Source organism: Pristiophorus japonicus, chromosome 5 (genome assembly GCF_044704955.1).
Source record: "Pristiophorus japonicus isolate sPriJap1 chromosome 5, sPriJap1.hap1, whole genome shotgun sequence".
Classification (NCBI taxonomy): Eukaryota; Metazoa; Chordata; class Chondrichthyes; family Pristiophoridae; genus Pristiophorus; species Pristiophorus japonicus.
Genome location: NC_091981.1, coordinates 41,304,256 through 41,331,790, shown reverse-complemented (window position 1 = coordinate 41,331,790; position 27,535 = coordinate 41,304,256). Strand labels below are relative to the sequence as shown.

The 27,535-nt window shown below is 43.4% G+C and overlaps 1 protein-coding gene across 4 annotated transcripts in view; it reads right to left on the bottom strand.

Annotated features, from left to right (window-relative positions):
• Nucleotides 1-4,594: 4,594 nt before the first annotated feature.
• ropn1l (rhophilin associated tail protein 1-like) overlaps nucleotides 4,595-27,535 on the bottom strand; it is an 86,049-nt gene continuing 63,108 nt past the window's right edge. For all 4 annotated transcript variants that reach the window (XM_070880573.1, XM_070880572.1, XM_070880570.1 and 1 more), the window contains exon 6: nucleotides 4,595-4,838. In XM_070880573.1, the coding sequence (XP_070736674.1) occupies nucleotides 4,751-4,838 (88 nt within the window). In that variant the 3' untranslated portion in view covers nucleotides 4,595-4,750. The remainder of the gene's footprint in view (nucleotides 4,839-27,535) is intronic.

The following is a 27,535-nucleotide window of genomic DNA, read 5'->3' as shown; positions in this document are numbered from 1 at the left end:
CCACAGCTCTTGCAAATGTATCCTTTGAAGCGGCATGAATGGAATCGATGATCACCCCCGCAGCGACAACAAGTTGTTAATTGCCTTGTATTCACCACCCTTGATGGCGGACTCTGAGTCATCTGCGGACGTGCAGTTACAGGCATGTAAGTCATGCCACATACATTTTGATTTGAAAACACAGTTACTTTGTTCACAGTACTTGCAGCAGCACTAGTGTGCTGGGAAATTTGTTTGGTATTGTCACTGGTGGCGATGAACACCTGGGCTATCACTATGGCTTTACTCAAGGTTGGGGTCTCTACAGTCAAAAATTTGCGAAGTATTACTTCATGGCCTATGCCAAGTACAAAGAAGTCCCTGAGCATATGCTCCAAGTGTCCTACAAATTCGCAATGTCCTGCAAAGTGCCTTAGCTCGGCGACGTAGCTTGCCACTTCCTGGCCTTCAGACCTCTTGTACGTGTAGAACTGATACCTTCGGGTTTAAATGCTCCCGGACCAGTGTGCACAACTCATCGTACGACTTGTCTGTGGGTTTTACTGGAGCGAGCAGGTTTTTCATGAGGCCATACGTTGGTGCCCCGCAAACAGTCAGGAGGATCGCCCTTCGTTTGGCAGCGTTCCCTTCTCCTTCCAGCTCGTCGGCCACGAAGTATTGGTCAAGTCGCTCCACGAAGGTTTCCCAATCATCTCCCTCTGAAAATTTCTCCAGGATGCCCACAGTTCTCTGCATTTTTGCGTTGGGGTTCATCATCTGTATCTCATCGCCAGTTGTTATGTCTTGGATAAAGAATCAAATTAGATACTGCAAGCTCAAAGTAAGTGTGACCTTAGTCCTTTATTACAGATCACAGAGTGCTTCTCCAGCCTGTGAGGCCTCCTTATATACAGGAGCTCCCAAGGGATTGTGGGATCTCTTGGGACTCCAGGGGAAAGCCCTCTGGTGGTTAGACATGGTAATTACAGGTTTACATACATAACAAAAAGTATTTCAGATTCAATGGCCCTGATATTTACGGGTATGTGGGGAGGGTGCAGGTAAAAAATGTTTTCTCCCACCTAAGAATAGAAATGACCATTATCCCAAGGATAATAACAATGCAATTCCTGTTCATATGTGGGAGTTGAATGAAAAGATTTTTTTTTTAAACTTTAAAGTAAAAAAAATTCTAAGCAAGTTCTATTTTACAATACCCACAATATGCATTCCTAAACAGTGTAGGGATAACTATTTTCCAAAGGTTGAGATAAATGTTATATTACCTAAGTTGATGGAAGTAAATGTTTTAATCTTTACACTTTAGTTCGTTACATCTAAAAGTCAGTTTGTGAGGTAGAAGATTTCATCACTAACTACCAGTCACAGCTATATAGCCTGAAGAAAGTATATAGAATTTACAGCACAGTAACAGGCCATTCGGCCTAATTGGTCTATGCCGGAGTTTATGCTCCGCACAAGTCTCCTCCCACCCAACTTTATCTAAACATATCTGCAGATGCTTCTATTCTTTTCTCACTCATGTAGTTATAGGTGCCCCTTAAAGGCAACAATGCTATTCGTCTCAACTATTCCATATATCATAGAAATTTATGGCACACAAGGAGGCCATTCAGCTTATTGTGTCTGCGCCAGTCGAAAAAGAGCTATCCAGCCTAATCTCACTTTCCAGCTCTTGGTCCGTAGCCTTCCAGTTTATGGCACTTCAAATGCACATCCAAGTACTTTTTAAATGGATGAGGGTTTCTACCTCCACCACCCTTTCAGGCAGTGAGCTCCAGACCCCCACCACCCTCTGGGTGAAAAAAGTTCTTCTCAACTCCTCTAACTCTACCAATTACTTTAAATCTATGCCCCATGGTTATTGACCTCTCTACTAAGGGAAATAGGTCCTTCCTATCGACTCTGCCCAGTGTTGGAAACTAAAGATACCTATAAATGTATATGGTTTTGCGACTAAAACTGTGACGCAAAGAATGTTGTGTTTAAATGCTTATGTTCGAACTGGAGATGAAAAGTCTCCTCAGACTAGATAGATGCATTTAAGTGCTAATGCTTTGGTTTCCTGCGGATGGTATAGTATTTTGCACTATATACAATCTCCCTGTTGTTAAGTGATTATCTGTTGTTTTTAAAGTTAAGACTTGAACCTTCTTTATGTATTTTATATATAATGCTAAGGTAGGGACTGAAGTTAGCTTAACAGAACTGCTTGCGAAGATAATGGAAGGATGTTGGGGAAGTTAGCGTAAAAAATTATCTCAGAATGGGAGTAATTTGCTGGGTCGTAAAGACAGGTTTTGACCGATGGTTGAAAGAGAACTGGGCTAGGCCTTTGTATTAATGGTACCCAAGAGGATAGGGACAAGAGAGATAAGACAAATTCCAAAGGAAGGAACCCTGAGAAAATATAAACAAGACATTTAAACAAAATCATGAGACATTTTTAAAGCGGGCTTTTGATTCAAGAGTTGATACAAAGAACTCGAAGCCCCATTGGGTATTAAGTTTTTAGGGGAACCACTATAGGTTAAAAGGTCTTCTCAATATCCCGTTTCAAGCCCATCCCTAAAAATAGAATAAAAGTAACCCCCTGAAAGCTTGTCCTCACAGACGGAGGAAGAGCGAGAGATAGACGAAAAGAAGAGAAGCCGCTCAGAGAATTGCTCACGTGTGTCAACCGCCTGTCTGATCGGATCGGTATCAGCTATTTGTCACGATCATATGTTTTTGCTGTATAACTAATGTGTTATGTTCTGTCTTAAAACTGATTAAACACAATATACCCACCATATTGGTTTGCACTCAAACCTGACTATTTAAAGTGACCAGAGAGGTTGTTTCTGACACTAGACCCTTCATAATTTTATGCACCTCAATCATGTCTCCTGAGCCTCCTCTGTTCCAAAGAAAACAACCCCAACCTAGCCAATCTTTTCTCATAGCTAAAATTCTCCAGACCCAACAGCATCCTCATAAATCTCCCCTGTACCCTCTCTAGTGCAATCACATCTTTCCTGTAATGTGGTGACCAGAACTGTACGCAGTACTCTAGCTGTGGCCTAACTAGTGTTTTATACAGTTCTAGCATAACCTCTCTGCTCTTATATTCTATGCCTCGACTAATAAAGGAAAGTATCTTGTATGCCTTAACCACCTTATTTACCGGTCCTGCTACCTTCAGGGATCTGTGGACATGCACTCTAAGGTCCCTCTGTTCCTCTACATTTCTCAGTATCCCACCATTTATTATGTATTCCCTTGCTTTGTTAGCCCTCCCCAAATACATTACCTCACACTTCTCCAGATTGAATTCCATTTGCCACTTTTCTGTCCACCTGATATCTTCCTGCAGTCTACAGCTATCTTCCTCACTATCAACCACACAACGAATTTTTGTATCATCTGCAAACTTCTTAATCATGCCCTCGAAATTGAAGTCTAAATCATTGATGTGTACTACAAAAAGCAAGAGATCTGGTACTGAGCACTGTGGAACCCCACTGGAAACAGCCTTCTAGTCACTAATACACCCATCGTCCATTACCCTTTGCTTCCTGCGACTGAGCCAATTTTGGATGCAACTTGCCACTTTCCCTTGGATCCCATGGGCTTTTATTATTTTGACCAACCTGCCATGTGGGACCTTGCCAAAAGCCTTGCTAAAATCCAAGTAGAGTGCATCAAATGCACTACCCCCCAAAAAGCAATCAAATTAGTCAGACATGATCCTCCCTTAACAAATCGATGCTAACTGCCCTCGATTAATCCGTGACTTTCTAAATGATTTATACTGTACCTCAGAAATTGTTCAAATAATTTTCCCACCACTGAGGTTAGGCTGACTGGCCTGTAATTACTCGGTCTATCCCTTTCTCTATTTTTAAAACAATGGCACAGCGTTACCCGTTCTCCGGCAGCATGCCTGTAGCCAGAGAGGATTGGAAAATGATAGTCAGAGCGTTGCTATTTTCTCCCTTGCCTCGCAACAGCTTGGGATACATTTCACCTGCGTCTGCCAATTTATCTACTTTCAAAGATGCTAAACCTCTTAATACTTCCTCTCTTTCTTTGTTTATCCCATCTAATATTTCATACTCCTCCTCAACTACAATGTCTGCATCGTCCCGCTGTTCTGTGAATACAGACGCAAATATTCATTGAGAACCAAACCCACGTTTTCCACCTCCACTCATAAGTGGTCCCGAATAGGCTCTTTCCTTAGCTATTCTACTGCTCTTTATGTATTTATAAAACATCTTTGGGGTTTCCTTGATTTTCCTTGTAACAGTAGCAAGTTCCACATTCTAACCACCCTTTCCCTCAACGACTATCTGTCCCACCTGTGACAGGGACTGTGGTTCTCGTATTGGACTGTTCAGCCACCTAAGGACTCATTTTTAGAGTGGAAGCAAGTCTTCCTTGATTCCGAGGGACTGTCTATGATGATGATGATCTGCCCTATCAAATATATGCATTTATATAGCACGTTAACAGGTCCTCAGATTGTCCGCAACTGCTTTACAACAAATGGATTACTTTTACAGTCACAATAGCAAATAGACTTTACACAATAGCAAGAAACAAGAAAACCTTTGGAACAGTGGAACTTTATTAAGCATTAAAAAAAGTGTGGAAAATGAAGATTTTTTTAGAAATGAAAGATGTTGCTTGTTCTTTGTGATACATTAGACATTTTTTTTTAGCAGCTTTGAATATAGCCTTGAAGGAACTAAAAGATTATATTTAATTAAGATGGCTGTTCATTTTCTTTACGAGCTTTCGGTTTATTGAGGTGTTTGAAGTTTCTGGGTTGTATCAATCCACCTTGCTTAGCCCTAAAAAAAAAGTTACAAAAAGTAGGTAATGATGAAAACATGTTCTGAATTCTCCAATATGATCAGGGAAAAAACTATCTTCTGCCGTCAGTATCTACAACACAATTTTTCTGTATTACTGCATTTACCATTATATACTGTTCATTTTTTATAGAAAGATAGCAGGGGTAAAAAAAAGTGTTCAAAACTTGTCTCTCACATAATAAAAAATAAACAAATTATAATTTCCGGACTTTGTTGTTGAAAAAAAATACAATTATTAAATCAGTGGTGCTAATCGCAGCACCTTACTTACTTGAACTAGGCAGCACTTAGAATAGGTAGTACAATAGGAGAAAAAAAATACACAGCACACACTATCAGCAAAAGTGGCAAGAAACTCTAAACTCATATAAACATGCTACAAATGGGGGAGTGGGCAGGGGACAGAAATTGGTAACAGCAGCAATATAACATGGCGGCCAATTTCACTGCGTTGCCGGATTCATCAAGGGACTCACTGATGCACCCACGTGGCCATGGAGGGCACTGGACACAATGCCATGGCCTACATGAATACAAAGGATTTCCAAGTAGCTGTCACAATGCTTTCATTTTAAGACAATCATCTGTGCAGGTCTCTTTCTGGATGTGTGGAATAGGGTAGTAGCACAGCGAAGGCTGGGCACCCATGGTATTTAAGGTAATGCAGAGAACAATGTTATGGGCGACATGAACCTCTTCGTGTGCACAGCAAGGTTAGTCAAAGTGTGGCTCAGGCACTTAGTTGAAGCTCATTTGGATGAGCGCATCACCGACTAGTCTTCCCAGCTGCACAGATGTTTCTGCAGTGGCATTCTCTTGGACGGTGTTTGCCACTTATTCTGGCCTTGGTTACAGGATGATTTCCTCCACCTCCTCCATGATTAGGCCTCTTTGTATAGGTAAATTGTGCAGCAAATTACATTTCCTTGGAGACACCTTCAGGGTGGCAGTATAAAGACACTGATAATTGCATGGGTCTTCTTGTATCTGTGCTCTGCTTCTTTCCACAGATAGCTCGGGTGTCATTAGCCTCATTTTCAAGACCGAATCCTTGAAAGCTGCTTTCGCCTTACAGCAGACCTGCACTGATGATTGTCTTAAAATGAAAGCATTGTGACAACTACATGGAAATCCTTTGTATTCATGTAGGCCATGGCTATGTGTCCAGTGCCCTCTATGGCCACGTGGCTGCATCAATGAGTCCCTTGATGAATCCGGCAACGCAGTGAAATTGGCCGCCATGTTATTCTTCAACAACAACAACTTGCATTTATATAGTGCCTTGAATGTAGAACGTCCCAAGGCGCTTCTCAGGAACATTAACAAAATTTGACACTGAACCACAAAAGGAGATATTAGGACAGGTGACCAAAAGTTTGATCGAAGAGGTAGATTTTAAAGAGTGTCTTAAAAGAGGAAAGGTTTAGGGAGGGAATTCTAGAACTTAGGGCCTAGGTAGCTACACACATAGCTGCCAATGGTAGCCCGCTGAAAATTGAGGATATGCAAGAGGCCAGAATCAGAAGAGCACAGAGATCTCAGAGGGTTGTAGGGCTAGAGGTGGTTACAGAGATAGGGAGAGGTGAGGTCATGGAGAAGTTTGAAAACAAGGATGAGAATTTTAAAATCGAGCGCAGCCGGACCGGGAGCCAATGTAGTCAGCGAGCACAAGGGTTATGGGTGAACGGGAGTTCAGTGGGAACGTGCTAGCCCTTATTAAATCAGTACCGTCTGTTGTGTAATACATTTGTGAGCAGCAAATTGGCTGATATTGTAGATACATTATATGCTCACCTGGAAGGAGGCAGAGGCATAGCAGTTGTGAGTGGTGGTGACCGTGACTGCTTATGGCAATGCTGTCCCTGTGGTGACTATTGCCCACAGCGGTCCATGTAGCAGATGGCTGCTCTGCAATTGCCTTCGTTCTTAGGCGGAGCCTGGTTGAGCAGTTCTACTTGATCGTTATCAGGTAGGTGTGCCAAGGCTTGCAGATACAGTTGGTGGTATAATAGTCGGTACAGGCAATTGAGCATTGGTACCAGTGAATTTGTTTGGCAAATCTTTTTGTATCTTCATCAATTCAAGCATTAAATGAGGTTGGGGTGCATTAAAAGCAATCTCCATAAATTATGAAAAATCGACAACACAAAAACTCCTTACCCCATTCGGCTCACTTTTATTGTCCTATTGTGAATTGTGAATGGGCAGAACTTCTGTTAAAAGATGGGGAAATCCCGACTTTATATGAATTGTCTTATTTGCATGCACTACTTCTGCATAATGAAAGCCGCACACATTCTGTGCTGAAGATATTAGCACCCACATGCATAATTTGCACCAGTGGCAATGTTTCCATTGATCTGAAATTCTCACCCAATGTGAGAAACAAGACAGCAAAATAGTCTTAGGGTTCTGATGACATTGTCAGAAGCTCTTCATTGAATTATCTTGTATATCACTACCGGCCATTTATTACAAACGAGGGAAGATGGCTCATTTATATTGCACGATACATGTCCAATGAATTACTTTTGAAGTGCAGTCACTATTGTGTTGTAGGCCAAACACACAGCCAATGTGCACACAGCAAGGATCCCGAGATTAATGACCAGATAATCTGTTTTTGGTGGTGATGGTTGTTGGAAGAATGTTGGCCAGGACACCCAGAAGACTCCCGGCCAGGACACCCAGAAGACTCCCAATTCTTCTTCAAATAGTTTCATGTGATCTTTTACATCCAGCGGAACAGCAGACAAGGATCTTGGTTTAGAAAGATGGTGGCCTAGAAATTTGAGGTCCTAACACTAGCTGTTGAGGCCCATTTCGGGAAAAAAAATGGCGGGCGTTACATTTTCGTCAGCTGTCGGTGGGGCACACAGTGGCCGCCATTTTTGGCAGGCTGGCATTGCTGCCGTTGCCTGCGTTTGCCAAAAGCATTGTAATTAGTTGGAGCAAATTGATGCCTGCTAGTCCATTTTGGATTTTGCCGCTCCTTTTGCCACCCTCTCTAAAGCACGCTCGTGTGTGCAGCCGCTAAAAGCGTTGCAGCACTATTAACAGCCATGAGGACACTTCAACTGACCAATGGAAGATAGCCTGGACTGTTATATCCACATGGCAGTGTTTATATTATTCTCAAGCCTAGGTCTTGAGAGCTAACCCTTAAGATTTGTAGGTAAAGTTTAATTTTTTTTTGGTGGTTTGCTCATTTCAAACGGTCCTGAGATTGTAATACTGAATGTAACAAATGGAAAAATGCAGAGTAAGACTAGATTGGATTTGGATTAGAAATCATCTATGGATGTTCAGTGCTTCGATCTCTGAAATCTGAAAAGTGAATTCAAATCGTTTAGGTTATCAGATGCGAGTACTCTGGCCTCAGCATGGAATAGTAAAAGGCCCTCAGTTGTCAGACCCTCCTAAGCCAGTGACTAAAGTGACCTCAGCTTATCAAATGAATTATGACTACAGTATAATAGTTTCAAAAACGACAAAGTGCTGGATTTGATCATTCAGGTCCTATATCTTTTTCTTCCTGCTACATGAAAATTTAAACAAGCATTTAAAATAAAAAGCTTGGCTTAGTCTCTATTCCTTTAGAATGAGATGTGTGGGTAAAGTGATAGGGGAGAGTTCTTGAAAGCATTAAGTGGGCTATCTTGGCTCAATGTCAAAAAAAAATGAACCGTTTCCTTTCAACAACACTGAATGCTGCATGCCTTCTTCAGCGCAATGAGAGGTAGGCTTCTGATAAGTAATTTGCCCTGTTGTACACGCATAGCCTCCCCCCTTCTCCTTCGATCCCATAAAACTCGAAATCCAATCAAACCACAGACTTCCCCGGCGCAGTCAACAGACTCCCCACAAATGCATAAACAATTTACCTGTCAACTCTGCTTCCTCTCCACAGATGCTGCCTGACCTGCTGAGATTTCCAGCATTTTATGTTTTTATTGCCAGTAACATTGATTGTTGAGCGGTTGGCAGGTAAATTGTTGTAATAAATACAGATACTCTTCCGTACATAACCTACAGGATCGCTCATTTCTTCCCCATTCTCCTTAACTGCAAGCAGGACACAGATGCGACCTTCAGCCTCCTGCAGAGCTTAGCGCCGGAAAGAGTGCGATATACCGCAAATTCTCTGCATCGCTGATGTTAATTACAAGGCAGCAACCTGCGCTCTCTCGGTGGCCGGCACTGTTACCACAGGTTTGCGGGGCATTCTCTCTGACAATGCAGCACTCCCTTTGTGCTGCACCGCAGTGCCAGCATAGATTGTGTGTTGGAGCAGGGCCTGAACTCACAATCTATAAACTCCAAAGTCAGAATGCTACCACTGAGGGAAGGTGATGACCTTTTTGCATTTTAAACCATTTCTGTTATTCATTGATTTCTCATTTCACATTTTATTCACCCTCAGGAATAATTTTTCTACTCCACTCGGATATAGGAAAGCAAGGAAGAAGAAAGGTTATTGAAGATCATTAATTAGTGCCCACCTCCTGATCGCCATCCTTCCCGGTCAGCCTCCACATAATAACAGTGACTACACTTCAACAGTGATTCATTGGCTGTGAAGTACTCTGGGACATTCTGAAGATGTGAAAGAGGCGACATAAATACAAGTTCTTTCTTTTGTTATTGAAGGAGGGGCCTCCTGGCTCCATTGCAGTGCCGAAGAGCAGTGTCGGTCCCTGCCCTATCGCCTCCTCCCCTTCTCCCAATCGTCCCCCCTCTCCTAGGAGCTGACTGGGAATGTCCAGCAAGCGTCTGCAGCTCAGTGTCATGAGGCCCGAGATCCAGTATCAGGTGTGCCTCGGGCTGACCCATTCCCAGCCAGGGATGGTTACCTGCCATCGTGAACCAATTTCAAGGCCCTTGTGTCCCTAGATAGGACTTTTGATTTCTGGGTATAGTTTGAAATGCACATCAAATTTGAAAGAAAACTGAATAAACATAAGACTGGAGGCAAGAAAGGTGATGTTACTGGAACTGCTGCTGTTCATTTCTCTGTCAGAGAATCAATAACCTACTAGTTCTCCACATCACCATGGTACAAAGGTAAATTCTCATGCTGTGTTTAATTACTTATGTTTTGACATGAGGAGCAATAGCACTCATATCAAAGGCTACTATTTATTTATTCAGTAACATGTGTAAGTGTTTATGATGCCACAGTGCTCAATTACTTACTATGATAACATTTACAAGGAGCTATCAAAAATACATTATGATATTAAGTGGAGGAACTAGACTCTATTTTTTTACGACAGATTTTAAAATCTCTGGTTCAAAGTTATATTCCAGTGGAGATCATTCACAAGGACGCAGTTGGAAAATTGAGCAATTTTGAGTATCTGGCCTAGGAAAGAATATCAACGTATTGGAAAGGGTTCAAAGGAGAGAGGCGAGGATGATTCCTTGATTTAAGGTTTTGTGTTATGGGGAAAGAGACAACATTGAACTTTTCATTGAAAAAAAGATTGAGAGGGGACATGATCAGTAGCTTGTATAGATGATGACAGATGTAAGCAGGCTTTTTAACTTGTACTGAGAGTTCAAAACTATAGGCTGTTGGCAAATACAAAGTTGGCAACCCCAGGCAAGACTGGAGAAGGATACAATATTCTATTGAGTATTGGATTTGTGTCATAGACTTCCAAAAAATGCAACTAGAACTGTGCTGATTAACATATTTAAAAAGAAAAATCGACCCTTGATTCTACTGTTAGTTAATATCTTCCCTCTGGATCCCAGCGGTATAAAAGCTAAGGAGCACACTTTGTCCATCTTGCTATTACCTATGCCTCTAGAAAATCCAATCAAGTCATTTGTGGACAATAAAACCCATAGAAATCATCATAGCATTGAAGGTGTCAAAATGGTGGTATCTGCAACATCTAAAACCACCACAATACTGCATGGCCAGACTCTGGACTTAAATGCACTTGCCTGTGTTATTTATTTATTTCACAATTGGAGTTACCAAATGTTTTATAAATTGATCAGATCAAAACATCACAGCACTAACCAGAATAAAGAATACTGAAATTGTATCATAAAGACCACAGTAACAATGAATGTATAATCTAATGATCATTAATAACGGTCATTTCTCTTCACTTTTCCCATATCCATTTATATTCATTCTTTTCAAATATGGACACAATTCCCTTTCAAATAGAAACATAGCAGGCAGTGACTAGTGGGGTGCTGCAGGGCTTAGTGCTGGGACCCCAGCTCTTTACAATATACATCAATGATTTAGATGAAGGAATTGAGTGTAATATCTCCAAGTTTACAGATGACACTAAACTGGGTGGCGGTGTGAGCTGTAAGGAGGACGCTAAAAGGCTGCAGGGTGACTTGGACAGGTTGGGTGAGTGGGCAAATGCATGGCAGGTGCAGTATAATGTGGATAAATGTGAGGTTATCCACTTTGGTGGCAAAAACAAGGCGGCAGAATATTATCTGAATGGCGGCAGATTAGGAAAAGGGGAGGTACAACGAGACCTGGATGTCATGGTACATCAGTCATTGAAAGTTGGCATGCAGGTACAGCAGGCGGTGAAGGCGGCAAATGGTATGTTGGCCTTCATAGCTAGGGGATTTGAGTATAGGAGCAAGGAGGTCTTACTGCAGTTGTACAGGGCCTTGGTGAGGCCTCACCTGGAATATTGTGTTCAGTTTTGGTCTCCTAATCTGAGGAAGGACGTTCTTGCTATTGAGGGAGTGCAGCGATGGTTCACCAGACTGATTCCCGGGATGGCTGGACTGACATATGAGGAGAGACTGGATCGACTGGGCCTGTATTTACTGGAGTTTAGAAGGATGAGAGGGGATCTCATAGAAACATATAAAATTCTGAGGGGACTGGACAGGTTAGATGCAGGAAGAATGTTCCCGATGTTGGGGAAGTCCAGAACCAGAGGACACTGTCTAAGGATAAGGGGTAAGCCATTTAGGACTGAGATGAGGAGAAACTTCTTTACTCAGAATTGTTAACCTGTGGAATTCTCTACTGCAGAGAGTTGTTGATGCCAGTTCATTGGATATATTCAAAAGGGAGTTAAATATGGCCCTTACGGCTATGGAGAGAAAGCAGGAAAGGGTTACTGAGGGAATGATCAGCCATGATCTTATTGAATGGTGGTGCAGGTTCGAAGGGGCGAATGGCCTACTCCTGCACCTATTTTCTATGTTTCAGTAGCTACTTGTGGTAAAAAAAATTCTGTATCTGAATAATATGGTGTGAAATTCTGGTTTTCTAATATTCCCCTTCGTTCTTTTAGCGATAATCAAGAGTTTAAGCTTTATTGTTACTAATTCACTGACCAATAAAAACAATCTTTCACATTTACTCTCTGAAAATCTTTTCTTATTTTGAAAGCCTTTATTATATCCCTCTTTAACTTTCTTCATTCCAGTGAAAATAATCCCAGTTCTTCATAATTATAACTTCTCATTCCTGGTATAATTCTAGAGGTTCATGGCTGTACCATTTCCATGGCTCTAGTATCCTTATAATGAGATGTACAGAACTGCACAAAATACTCTGTGGCCAAACAATCAATGTTTTGTAGAAGTTCAACATGACCTCCTTAGTTTTGCATACAGTATCATTATATATTAAAATTCAAATACTTTTGCATTTTTATAGTTTATTCCACCTGCACTCCCATCTTTGTAGGTCTATATAATTACACCACTAGATCGCTATGTTCCTTCAATTTAAGAATATTACCTACTTAAGAGTATATTTTTTTCACTTTTCTTTCCCCCTTACATAACACTTCTCCATATTGAACTGCATTTGCCATCTATCTGCCCACTCCACGGGCCCAAGTTCAGATGTTCTCCCAAAGGCCCGCCTATTTTTTAGAATTAAAAAAGCGCTTAAAACTTACCTCGCGATTCTCCGAGTCCAGCAGGCCTGTTTCACAGTCAACTCAGTGCAACACTAGCAGCTGGGGGGCTGAGTGACAGCTCTGCGCCAAAAAGAGCGCCAGCAGCTGCGCACGTGCACAGTGGAGGCTGCGCGCGTGCGCAGTAGCTCCTAGCCCTCCCAGCGTGTCCTGTCTCCGGGCGACCCTATCTCTGGCCAAAGGGACGTTGCTCCTATCCCAGACCGAGTGGCCTGCCTGCCCATACCTCCTCAGTGGCGGGCCCCGCCCGGCCAGCCGCTCTTCGGTGACAGGTCCCGTCTGAACTCCTCCTCAGCGGCGGCGGCCGCCCGAGCACCTCGTCGGCGGGGCCTGTCCGACCAGCTTTTCAGCAGCCCATTGGAGGGCTCCCAGTGTTGCAGTAGGTGAGTAGAAACTTTTAATTTCTTATTTATTGATTTATTTTTTATTTTATTTTTTATTTTTTAATTTTAATTTTTTGATTGGTTGATTTATTGATTTAGCATTTATTATTGATGATGGCTCTTTATTGGTAAAAGTGAAGTGTTTAATGCTTTGTAAAATCCCCTAACTTCCCTCTCACTTCCCTTCCCTGCCGCCCCTCCCTCTTGCTACCTGCGCCTAACTTATAAAGTGTAGGCAAGGTTTTTCTGAGCATACAAAAATCGACACTTACTCCATTCTAAGTTAATTTGGAATCACTTTTCGCTGCCTAAACTTGCAAAACAGACGTAAGTGGCTGGTAATGCCCCCTTTTGAAAAAAAACTACTAAAATGAAACTATTCTAACTAACTAGAACTGGAGCAAACTAAATGCCGAGAATTGCGGTTTCTAAGATACTCCATACTAAACTAGTTGCTCCAAAAAAATAGGAGCAACTCGAGCCGAAACTTGGGCCCCACTAACCTGTCTATGTCATCTTTCAATCTCTTTCATTCTTGCTCACAGTTTGCCAAATTTACTAATTTGGTATCAGCAAACTTTGATATCATTGTATGTCCAAACCATTCATATAAACGGAAACTAAGGGGATACCAGCACAAATCGCTTAGCTACACTGCTATCCACATCCTGCCATTTTGAACACACCATTCACCCTTGCCCTCTCCTTTCTGCCTCTTAGCTATTTCTCTATCCATGTACCTACATTCCCTTTAATCCTGTGCCTTGTTTTGCACAATAAGTCTCATGAGGCAGCTTATCAAATGCCTTCTGAAAATCCATTATACATTGTCCACGAATTTCCTTTGTACACTCTAACTTCCTCAAAAAATTTAGTTAAGCATAATCTGCCCTTTATAAATCCATGCTGATTGTCCTTGACTCGACCATTCCTTTCTAAATGTTCACCAATTTCTACCCATGTTACGGATTTTAGAACTCAAATTTTCTGATCAGCATTATTTTAATCCTTGCAAGACTGACTATTGGCCTTGGAGGGGGTTCATCAGAATTATACCAGGACTTAGAGTGAAATGATGATGATAGGTTTCATAAATGTGGCTTATATTCCCTTGGGTTTAGGAGGGTGGGAGGAGATCTAATTGAGGCGTTTAAAATGATAAAGATCAGATAGAGTAGATACAGAGAAGTTATTTCCTCTGGTGAGGGAATCTAGAACAAGGACCACAATCTTAAAATTAGGGCTAGGCCAATCAGGAATGAAATCAGGAAGCACTTTTTCACATAAAGGGCCGTGAAAATGTGGAATTCTCACCCCAAAAGGCTGTGCATGCTGGGTCAATGGAAATTTTCAAGACTGAGATCAACAGATGTTTATTACGTAAGGGATATGGAAACAAGGTGAGTAAATGGAGTTGAGGTATTACATAGAATATACCACACAGAAATAGGTCATTCGGCCCAACTAGTTTATGCCAGCATTTATGCTCTACTCGAGCCGCCTTCCATTCTTCCTCATCTAACTTTATCAGCATAGCCCTCTATTCCCTTCTCCCTCATATGCTTATCGAGCTTCTCTTAAATGCATTTATACTACTTGCCTCAACTACTCCCTGTGGTGCGAATTCCATATTCTCACCACTCTCGGGAAAGAAATTTCTTTTGAATTCCCTATTTGATTTATTGGTGACTATCTCATGTTGATGGCCTCTAGTTTTACTATTCCCTACAAGTGGAAACACTCTTGTATCTATTCTATCAAAACTTTTCATAATATTAAAGACCTCTATTAAGTCACCTCTATTAAGCCTTTTCTTTTCAAAAGAAGAGACACCCAGCCGGTTCATCCTTTCCTGATAGGTATAACCTTGCAGTTCTGGTATCATCCTTGTAAATTGTTTTTGCACCCACTCCAGCGCCTCTATATCCTTTTTATAATATGGCAACTACAACTGTACACAGTACTCCAAGTGTGGTCTAACCAAGGTTCGATACAAGTTTAGCGTAAATTCCCTACTTTTCAACTCTATCCCTCTAGAAATAAACCTTAGTGTTTGGTTTGCTTTTGTTATGGCTTTATTGACTTGTGATGCAACTTTTAGTGATATGTATATTTCTACTCCAAGATTCCTTTGCTCCTCTACCCCATTGAGATTCTTATTTTCTAAGTAATATGTGACCTCCTTATTTTTCTTACTAAAATGCAATACCTCATACTACCTAAATTAAAATTTATTTGCCAATTATATGCCCATTCAGCAAGTTTATTAATGTATTCTTGTAAGTTGTTGCAGTCCTCCTCGCTGTTGATTATCCCTCCCCACTGTTGATTATCCCTCCCCATTTGGTGTTGTCTGAAAAATTAGAAATTGTGTTTTTGATTCCAATATCTAAATTGTTAATATAAAGTGTGAACAACAGTGGTCCCCTGCACTGATCCTTGTGGGACTCCACTTTACACCTTTTACCACTCTGAATAGCTACCCTTTACCGCTTCTCTGTGCTTTCTGTCTTGCAGCCAGCTAACTATCCATTCTGCTATTTGTCCCCTCAATCTACTAGCTCTGGCGTTATTCATTAGTCTATTATGTGGCACCTTATCGAAGGCCTTTTGGAAATGTCATGATCTAATTGAATGGTACAATAGGCTTAAGGAGCTGAATTGCCTACACCTGTTCTCATGTTATTATGTTCTTGTGGTGCATCATTTCCCAGCTTATTTCCTTCCCTTTTCTTGAATGTGAGTGTAATGTTTGCCACCCTCCTGTTTTCAAACATTGTTGGAAAATTATAGTTATTGCCTCAGCTTTCTCCTCCCCAACTTCCCTCAGTATTCTGGGATACATACCATTTGCATCTGGTGAATTTTCGACCTTCAATCCCAGGAGCCTTTTTAATAGTTTCCTTTTAAACGTTTATCTCCAGTATAGGAGTACCTGAGCTCTTCCTCAGGTCCAACTTTCTCCTTCCTCGGCAAAAACCTAAGCAAAATATATATTAAGTATCTTTCCTTCTTTCTCGAGTACAGGATTTCCCCTTTTCTAAGTGGTCTTGCCCCTTCTTTGACTATTCTCTTATTTATAAAAGTGTTTACAACTTCCCTCAATGTTGACCATCAGCTTTCTTTCATACATCCTTTAGCCTTATTAATCTATATTTTTATTTCTCTCAATATTTTTTTGTATTTCTTCTTGTTGTGTATCTGTAAAGCATGCACTCCCATGTTCTGCCACCAGGGAGTGCATCCCTGAAGTCCCAAGGGATCCCAGCATCCCTTGGGAGCACTGTGTATAAGCCGGCCCCCTAAGGCCTGTTCCTCACTGTGGAATGTCTTAATAAAGACTGAGGTCACTGTTACTTTAACCTCCTGTGTGCAGTCTCATTTGTGTTAGGAACACAATAACTGGCAACGAGTATACGAATCCAACGCAAAGATGCAGCAAACTGTGGGCATCCTGGAGATGTTCTCGGAGGGTGAGGACTGGGAAGCCTATTGGTAGCCAACGAGCTGGACAGAGAAGGAAGCGCAGCAAAAAGGAGAGCGGTCCTCCTCACAGTCTGCGGGGCACCGACCTACAGCCTCGAAGAATCTTCTGGCTCCGGTGAAACCCACAGATAAGTCGTAAGAGGAGCTGTGTACACTGGTTTGGGAGCATCTTAACTCGAGGGAGAGCGTGCTGATGGCGAGGTATCGGTTCTACACGTGCCAGCGATCTGAAGGTCAGGAAGTGGCGAGCTACATCGCCGAGCTAAGGTGACTTTCAGGACAATGCGAGTTTGATGGCTACCTGGAGCAAATGCTCAGACTTTTTTGTACTGGGCATTGGCCACGAGACCATCTTATGAAAACTTTTGACTGTAGAGACACCAACCCTCAGTAAGGCCATTGTGATAGCACAGGCGTTTATGTCCACCAGTGATAACACCAAACAAATCTCTCAGCACACAAGTGCTAGCAATGTTCATAAAGTAACTGGAACTGTATTTGCAAGCAGAAATGTACAGGGCAGAAACCACGAGTCTGCAACTGCCAGCAGGCCTCAGGTGACCCAGATGACTCAGAGTCCGCAACAAAGGATGAATGCAAGGCAATTCACACCTTGTTGGCGTTGTGGAGGCTTCCATTTAGCCTATTCATGCCGCTTCAAAGGGTATGTTTGCAAGAGCTGTGGAACAATGGGGCACCTCCAATGAGCTTGCAGACGAGCTCTGCAAAACCTGCTAACCACCATGTGGCAGAGGAAGATCGGTCCTTGGTGGATCAAAGCAATTTCGAGCCTCAGAGAGAGGAGGCAGATGCTGAAGTACATGGGGTGCACACATTTGCGACGAAATGTCCACCTATAATGTTAAATGTAAAATTGAATGGCTTACCCGTAGACATGGAACTGGACACTGGCTCTAGCCAATGCATCATGAGTAAAAAGATGTTTGAGAGACTGTGGTGCAACAAGGCACTCAGAGCAGATCTGAGCCCCATCCACACGAAACTGAAAATGTACACCAAAGAACTCATCACTGTCCTAGGCAGCGTCACTGTCAAGGTCACCTACGAGGGCACGGTGCATGAACTGCCACTCTGGATTGTCCTGGGCGATGGCCCCACACTGCTTGGAAGGAGCTGGCTGGGCAAAATCCGCTGGATCTGGGATGACATCCGAGCGCCATCACATGTCGATGAGGCCTCATGTACCCAGGTTCTTAAAAAAATTTCCTTCTCTTTTTGAGCCAGGCATTGGAAACTTTTCCGGGGCGAAGGTGCGGATCCACTTGGTCCCAGAGGCACGACCCATTCACCACAAGGCGCGAGTGGTACCTCAAATGATGAGTGTGGAAATCGAGCTGGACAAGCTGCAACGCGAGGGCAACATCAGGATTTGCGGCAATTATAAAGTAACTATTAATCGTTTCTCGCTACAGGACCAATACCCACTACCTAAGGCAGACGACCTATTTGCCACGCTGGCACGAGGCAAGACGTTCACCAAGCTCGACCTGACTTCGGCCGACATGACACAGGAGCTGGAGGAGTCTTCGAAGGGCCTCACCTGCATCAACACGCACAAGGGACTGTTCATCTACAACAGATGCTCGTTTGGAATTTGGTCGGCTGCAGCGATCTTCCAGAGAAACATGGAGAGCCTACTCAAGTCCGTACCACGCACGGTGGTTTTTCAGGACGACATATTGGCCACGGGTCGGGACACTGTCGAGCACCTACAAAACCTGGAGAAGGTCCTCCAGCTACTGGATCCTGTAGAGCTGCGGCTGAAGAGGTCGAAATGTGTCTTCATGGCAACAGAAGTGGAGTTTTTGGGGAGAAAGATCGCGGCGGATGGCATTCGGCCCACAGACGCCAAGACAGAGGCAATCAGGAATGCAGCCAGGCCACAGAATGTCGCGGAGCTGCGGTCGTTCCTGGGACTCCTCAACTATTTTGGTAACTTCCTACTGGGTTAAGCACCCACTTAGAGCCCCTGCATGTGTTATTGCGTAAAGGTGTGAACTGGGTATGGGGAAAAAAACAAGTAATTGCTTTTGAGAAAGCCAGAAACATTTTATGCTCCAACAAGCTGCTTACATTGTATAACCCGTGTAAAAGACTTGTGCTAGCATGTGATGCGTTGTCATACGGAGTCGGGTGTGTATTACAACAAGCTAACATTGCGGGGAAGTTGCAACCTGTCGCCTATGCCTCCAGGAGCTTGTCTAAGCCCAAGAAGGCCTACAGCATGATTGAGAAAGAGGCATTAGCGTGTGTGTTCGGGGTAAAGAAAATGCATCAGTACCTATTTGGCCTCAAATTTGAGCTGGAAACCGATCACAAGCCCTTCATATCCATGTTCGCTGAAAACAAGGGGATAAATACTAATGCCTCAGCCCGCATACAAAGGTGGGCACTCGCGCTATCAGCGCATAACTATACCATCCGCCACAGGCCATGCACCGAGAACTGTGCGGATGCTCTCCGTCAGCTACCATTGCCACCACGGGGATGGAAATGGCTCAGCCTGTAAACTTGTTGATGGTCATGGAAGCGATAAATCACCTGTCACGGCCCGCTAGATTAGAACTTGGACTAGCCAGGATCCTCTGCTGTCCCTCGTAAAAAACTGTGTACTGCATGGGAGCTGGGCCAGTATCCCCGTTGAAATGCAAGAGCTAACCAAGCCGTTCCAGTGGCGAAAGGACGAGCTGTCCATTTAGGCAGACTGCCTGTTGAGGTAACCGCGTAGTGCTACCCAAAAAGGGCAGGGAGACGTTCATCTCGGATCTCCACAGCACACACCCGGGTATAGTAATGATGAAAGCGATAGCCAGATCCCATGTGTGGTGGCCCGGTATCGACTCTGACTTAGAGTCCTGTGTACGGCAATGCAGCGTGTGTGCTCAGTTGAGCAACGCGCCCAGAGAGGCACCACTAAGTTTGTGGTCCTGGCCCTCCAGACCATGGTCGAGGATCCATATCGACTATGCGGGCTTGTTTCTCGGTAAAATGTTCCTGGTGGTGGTGGATGCTTTTTCAAAATGGATTGAATGTGAAATAATGTCGGGAAGCACCGCCACCGCCACCATTGAAAGCCTGAGGGCCATGTTTGCCACCCACGGCCTGCCCGACATACTGGTCTGTGACAACGGGACATGTTTCACCAGTGCCGAATTTAAAGAATTCATGACTCGCAATGGGATCAAACATGTCACCTCGGCCCCGTTTAAACCAGCCTCCAATGGGCAGGCAGAGCGGGCAGTACAAACAATCAAACAGAGCCTTAAACGAGTCACAGAAAGCTCACTCCAAACCCGCCTGTCCCGAGTACTGCTCAGCTAACGCACGAGACCCCACTCGCTCACAGGGGTGCTCCCGGCTGAACTACTCATGAAACGGACACTTAAAGCCAGACTCTTGCTGGTTCACCCCAACCTGCATGATCAGGTAGAGAGCAGGCGGCAACAACAAAATGTAAATGATGGGCGCAGCCTGCAGACTTGTTGATGGTCATGGAAGCATTTGAAAATGATAAATCACCTGTCACGGCCCGCCAGATTAGGACTTGGACTAGCCAAGATCCTCTGCTGTCCCTTGTAAAAAAACTGTGTACTGCATGGGAGCTGGGCCAGCACAGTCGACATGGATCCTCGACCATGGTCTGGAGGGCCAGGACCACAAACTTAGTGGTGCCTCTCTGGGCGCGTTGCTCAAATGAGCACACACGCTGCATTGCCGTACATAGGACTCTAAGTCAGAGTCGATACCGGGCCACCACACATGGGATCTGGCTATCGCTTTCATGTGTCACGGGAAATTGATCTGGATGACCCTGTGTATGTGCTAAACTATGGACATGGTCCCAAGTGGATCGCAGGCACGGTGATAGCTAAAGAAGGGAGTAGGATGTTTGTAGTCAAATTAGACAATGGACAACTCCACATGGATTTCTCCAACTGGTCTTCTGAGCAGTCACTGATTGCAAGGGAGACCTTGGAGGCTATTCGGCAGCAGACAGCCGCAACCAATGCTCTATGGCATGCGTTGCTAGCTGGACACGCAAGCGAGTACGGAGGGCACAGTTCCTCCAGACTCGGAAGTAGAGCCTCAGACTTCAGCTTCCTCTCCGTCACCTCCACCACAGCAGGAAGTCTTGACATTCCACTCTGCACAACGCCTTGGTGTCGGTCTGCGTAGACCAAAACGGGCGGGTGGGGTGCGAACACGGGGTGGGACAGGATCTGGAGGGAAACGTGGCCGCAGGTAGGGAGGGGGGAGTTCTTTTCTATGTAGTTCACTTGTTTTAAAATGTTCACTTGCTGTTATCAAGTTATTATACTCTTATTATTATTGTTATTGCCACTAAATTGGCCAATTTTATTCAATAGTTAAATGTTCACTAGTTCACTTGTTATTACTTAACTGTTCACTTTCCATTCTTTCTTAAATGGTCACTTGTTAGCATGACTGAAATGGTCACTTGTTGTCATGACTGAAATGGTCACTTGTTGTCATGACTGAAATGGTCACTTGTTGTCATGACTGAAATGGCCACTTGTTCCTTAAAATGTATTTCTTCTTTTAACGTTTTGGGGATTTTGAGGGAAGGGTGGGTTGGTGGCACGGTGATAGCTAAAGAAGGGAGTAGGATGGGGGGGTGGGGGGTTGGAGGGAGAGTGTTGTTCATTTATTTAAAAACATTTTTGTTTCTTAATAATAAAAATATTTTTCTGCGACTTTTGTACCTTCTCTCTTAGTTACATAAATTTTACAATGTACAGTTTTTCATGCATATTTGTTTGTTTATTCAGCTTACCCACGCAAATGAAACTTTTGATTAACCGTAACTGTAATTGAACGTTTGAATATCAACAATAATAGTTCATGCGAAGCGTTCATTAATGAGCTGCTGACGCAAAAGCTTAGCGGCCGTGTAACTGCCATTGGCTACCGGTGCTCGGGAAAGGTGAGGTGGTACCGGTGCTAGATCGCCAGGCTGATTAAGCTCCCCTATGTCCTCGCCCGCGTCCTTTCTCGCCTGTCCCTCCTCTTCTTCTTCGCCGGCTGCCTCACCTCCTTCTGGAGGTGGACCTGCAGCATGATCTGGCCCCAACAATATTAAATAACTTCACTATGTAAAAGCTATTTACTAAATTATTCCAATATATGAGATCTATTTAGCATAAATAAGTTGATAACTATTTATATTCCCTGTCCATAATTTCTGAGTACAATTTTCTTCAATTTTACTTTCTAAGTAACTCAGACCTATTCTCCACCCTTCCTCCGAAGTTAAAAATGGTGTCCGTAGTGCCCATTTCCCTCTGTAAGGCCCTGAAAAAGCAACTATTTTTGAGCACTCTTTTGGGTCTTGCATTGGCCCAGCGAAGTGCATGCTAAGTGCTGAAACTTGGGATGGGCCTTGTGTGGGCGATCATCTCAGCGATCAAAGTGGAAACTTACGGACCTGTTTTTCCGGCGATATTTTGGGCCTAGTTTCCACTTTTTGTTCAAAATGGGCGAAGGAGGTCCGTTTTGGACGACAGATGGTCCATTGATGGGCGGTGAAGTGGAAAGTCTAGCCCTAAATTTCTGACGAAAGGTCATTGACCTGAAATGTTAACTGTGTCTTTCCCCACAGATGCTGCCTGACCTGCTGAGTATTTCCAGCATTTTATGTTTTTATTTCAGATTTCTAGCATCCGCAATATTTTGCTTTTGTACCAATATATCTATAGTATGCTAAAAATGGTATATCAGTGTACGCAAATATCAAACTCCAGATAGTACAGATGCAACAAAATCTTAAAATTCTGGGTTCTTCTAATCTCCAGCATAAAACTGATGAGCGCTTTCCAATCTGCAAAATTCTCCGACCAATTAAACTCTGAATTATCTTGCGTTTTGCTTACTAATAGCAATTCGATTTTGTGGCCTTAAAATGACAGACTACCTTTAACACACTTAAAGGTCCACTGAAGTCCTACCTCAATGGAATACTACACTGCGCTTTACATGGTACTTCTGTCAATATAAAACAATCAATTTACTGTGAGAAAGATCACAGGGAACCTGCCAGTTCATATGAACAAGAAAGAGGAACTTGCATTTATATAAGGACTTTCATGTTTTTAGGATGACCCAAAGTGCTATATAACCAATGAATTACTTCTTGAAGTGTAGTCCCAGCAATAAGATGAATGAGCAGTTAATCTATTTAGTCTAGAATAGACTGGCAAAGGATACTTAAAGGGTTGACGGTGGATAGGCAATGGCAAACATTTAAAGATCACATGGATGAACTTCAACAAATGTACATCCCTTTCTGGAGTAAAAATAAAACAGGAAAGGTGGCTCAACCGTGGCTAACAAGGGAAATTAAGGATCGTGTTAGATCCAAGGAAGAGGCATATAAATTGGCCAGAAAAAGCAGCAAACCTGAGGACTGGGAGAAATTTAGAATTCAGCAGAGGAGGACAAAGGGTTTAATTAGGAGGGGGGAAATAGAGTATGAGAGGAAGCTTGCCGGGAACATAAAAACTGACTGCAAAAGCTTCTATAGATATGTGAAGAGAAAAAGATTAGTGAAGACAAACGTAGGTCCCTTGCAGTCAGATTCAGGTGAATTTATAATGGAGAACAAAGAAATGGCAGACCAATTGAACAAATACTTTGGTTCTGTCTTCATGAAGGAAGACACAAATAACCTTCCGGAAGTACTAGGTGACGAGGGTCTAGTGAGAAGTAGGAATTGAAGGATATCCTTATTAGGCGGGAAATTGTGTTAGGGAAATTGATAGGATTGAAGGCTGATAAATCCCTGGGGCAGGATAGTCTGCATCCCAGAGTACTTGAGGAAGTGACCCTAGAAATAGTGGATGCATTTGTGATCATTTTCCAACAGTCTATCGATTCTGGATCAGTTCCTATGGACTGGAGGGTAGCTAATGTAACACCACTTTTTAAAAAAGGAGGGAGAGAGAAAACAGGTAATTATAGACCGGTTAGCCTGACATCAGTAGTGGGGAAAATGTTGGAATCAATTATTAAAGATGAAATAACAGTGCATTTGGAAAGCAGTGACAGGATCGGTCCAAGTCAACATAGATTTATGAAAGGGAAATCATGCTTGACAAATCTTCTGGAATTTTGAGAGGATGGAACTAGTAGAGAGGACAAGGGAGAACCAGTGGATGTAGTGTATTTGGACTTTCAAAAGGCTTTTGACAAGGTCCCACACAAGAGATTGGTGTGCAAAATTTAAGCAAATGGTATTGGGGGTAATGCCCTGATGTGGATAGAGAAATAGTTGGCAGACAGGAAGCAGAGAGTCGGGATAAACGGGTCCTTTTCAGAATGGCAGGCAGTGACTAGTGGGGTGCCGCAGGGCTCAGTACTGGGACCCCCAGCTCTTTACAATATACATTAATGATTTGAATGAAGGAATTGAGTGTAATATCTCCAAGTTTCCAGATGACACTAAACTGGGTGGCAGTGTGAGCTGCGAGGAGGACGCTAAGAGGCTGCAGGGTGACTTGGACAGTTAGGTGAGTGGGCAAAAGCATGGCAGATACAGTATAATGTGGATAAATGTGAGATTATCCACTTTGGGGACAAAAACACGAAGGCAGAATATTATCTAAATGACGGTAGATTAGGAAAAGGGGAGGTGCAACGAGACCTGGGTGTCATGGTACATCAGTCATTGAAAGTTGGCATGCAGGTACAGCAGGCGGTGAAGGCGGCAAATGGTATGTCGGTCTTCATAGGTAGGGATTTTGAGTATAGGAGCAGGGAGGTCATACTGCAGTTGTACAGGGCCTTGGTGAGGCCTCACCTGGATTATTGTGTTCAGTTTTGGTCTCCTAATCTGAGGAAGGACGTTCTTGCTATTGAGGGAGAGCAGCGAAGGTTCACCAGACTGATTCCCGGGATGGCTGGACTGACATATGAGGAGAGACTGGATCGACTGGGCCTGTATTTACTGGAGTTTAGAAGGATGAGAGGGGATCTCATATAAAATTCTGAGGGGACTGGACAGGTTAGATGCAGGAAGAATGTTCCCGATGTTGGGGAAGTCCAGAACCAGAGGACACTGTCTAAGGATAAGGGGTAAGCCATTTAGGACTGAGATGAGGAGAAACTTCTTCACTCAGAGAGTTGTTAATTTGTGGAATTCTCTACCGCAGAGTTGTTGATGCCAGTTCGTTGGATATATTCAAGAGGGAGTTAGATATGGTCCTTACGGGTAAAGGGATGAAGGGGTATGGAGAGAAAGCAGGAAAGCAGTACTTAGGTGAATGATCAGCCATGATCATATTGAATGGTGGTGCAGGCTCGAAGGGTTGAATGGCCTACTCCTGCAGCTATTTTCTATCTATGTTTCTATGTTCATGTGCTTTTGGTATGTACAGCTTCCACCCTTCAATATGCAGTTCGGGACCTGGAATATTAGGTGCTTCATTGAAACACCTGTGAACTCATTGAACTCAACCCCTTTTGGCGTGGAAGCAAATCATCCTCGATCTGAGGGACCGCCTAAGAAGTGGTGCTTTTGGTAGAGGGATGAATGTTGACCCAGAGAACTTTCATTTCTTCAAGATAATACCCCGAGATCTTTTAGACCTATCTGAAATGTCTCATCTGGCAATACAGTCCTCCCTCAGAACAGCACTGCAGTTTCAGCACAGATTATGTGCTTAATTACTGGAGTGGGCTTGAGCCCATGACCTCCTGACTCAGAGCCACCACTGAGTCAATCTGACACATATTTAGTTTTAAAGTTGTGGATGGAGTCCAATGTTTCCTTTAAAGACTGCACTTGTTACTGATGATTTGACTGTCTGAGAGTCCCCGATAACCTTTGATGTAGAATTAATGAGATTACAGCTTCTTTCAAGAAGGGAGATTTTTATGCTAATGCCATGAGCAGCTCCAATACAAAGATGTTGATTATCACTTGTATGTCCCATGTTGTGGAATTGCTAAGGAAATGAAGATCTATTATTAAGATAGATAGATACAGATAGATAAACAGACAGACAGATAGATAGAAAGAATAACGACTGTCCATGAATAAGAATATGAATGAATATGAATAAGAATGAATAACGACTCCTAGTCCAAAGCAGAAGCACATTTCAGTTTGTAGCACACCAAAGAAAGAGGAACACTCAAAGGATTAAACTGTTAGATAATCAACCAATCTAGTTATCATAACCGCTCGGGTCTTATTATGTGCATACGAAAGGCTTTCAGTTCTATTATGAAACATGTTCAGTCTTGCCTATTCAAACTTCTATGTCCCACATATGAGTTATTGGGAACTTAAGTCAATGCATTTTTACACATCTGTTCACAAGAGATAAAACCGAAGAGAGCAAGGCCAGGAGGAAAAGGTAGCTTGGGAGCCAGCTCCCCAGAGGGTGAGTTCGTGCGCAAGTTCTGCTGCACAGGACTCCGATGGGGAGGCCTTCAGAAGAAGGGTGATAGGCATTCACAGAAATAATAGGTGCAATGGCAAGCCTGCCCTAGAGAGCCTCTTGGCAATGTCAAGGAACATGGAGGAGTCCACCTCCAACATTGCATGGGGCTCTGATTAAAAAGTGGCTGCAGGTGCAGACAATAAGCAGAGAGACCATAACGACCCAGACGGATGGGGCACATGATGGGCAACGTTGCAGCTTCCATTGCAGCACAGGTTGAAGTGACCCAACGTCTTAGTGCTGCAGCGGAAGCTCAGACTGTTCTCATGCAATCTCTGCTTGGTGCCATCCAAGCTCTGACTGCTCTCATGTAGTCTCTGCGTGAAGCCTCCCAAGCACAGACTGCTCTCGTGTAATCTTAGCTTGAAGCCACTCAAGCTCTGACTGTTGTCATCATGGCTGGGTTTATCAGCATCGACCGGGGCTTTCAGGATTTCGCTGCAGACCAGCAATCTGTGCTCCAACAGATTGCTAGCAATGTTGCGTTGCCATCCCGGGGGAGTGGCAGTCGGTCCGTGGAGCAGCCTTGATGGCCCTCCTCCTTCCTCTGCACACATGTTCCCATCTTTCTCGCTGCCTCCACTCCATCCGCCTTAGATGCTGGAGGGCGAGGTCGACTGCCAATACAGCCCCCATGACTTCTAGCAAGTGTCGTTTGAAGCGTTTTTGAAAAAAATGAGGGAGTTTTGTACTTGCCAGAACACTTCCTGATACCAAACAGCTTTGAAATAACAAAAGAAAACTATTGCAGTTGCAGGAAGTAGCACACAGCCACTCAAACTGAAAATCCCTGTAAGGTGAAAGTGATGATCCCTTTAAATAACATCCTTGGTTCTGGCTTCCTGCTGCTGCATGCCAGCTCTATCTGTCTTTGCTTTCTCCAGCCAGCAGCTGCAATGACCAAAACCAAATTAGGAGATCAAGCATCAAGTGAGCGTTGCACACACACTGATGTCATGATATTCCTAATTTAAATGTCCCTGGCGATCGAGTTTACCGGCATTGATACCAGCAACTCGAAAATCCACCCGCCGCTGGAATTTCCACCAGCTAGCGGTAGAGAGCAATTTACAGCAATTTTAGAAACAGTAGTGTAACAGGAGCACAGGAACTTCTCTGCAGTGCAGGTGGAGGAGTCAGGAGATGCTAAACAGAATTGCTACAGTGCTATCACTGGGGGGGGGCGGTGTGTGTAATTAATAGCGTGACAAGTTTGCGTATGCATTTTCCATTATCTGCGGATGTTGGAATAATACTGGAGAATTGTTATTAATTATGGTTAAGGGTGGTGCCATACTGCATGACGGGGAACAAAGAAATGGCAGACCAATTGAACAAGTACTTTGGTTCGGTATTCACTAAGGAGGACACAAACAACCTTCTGGATATAA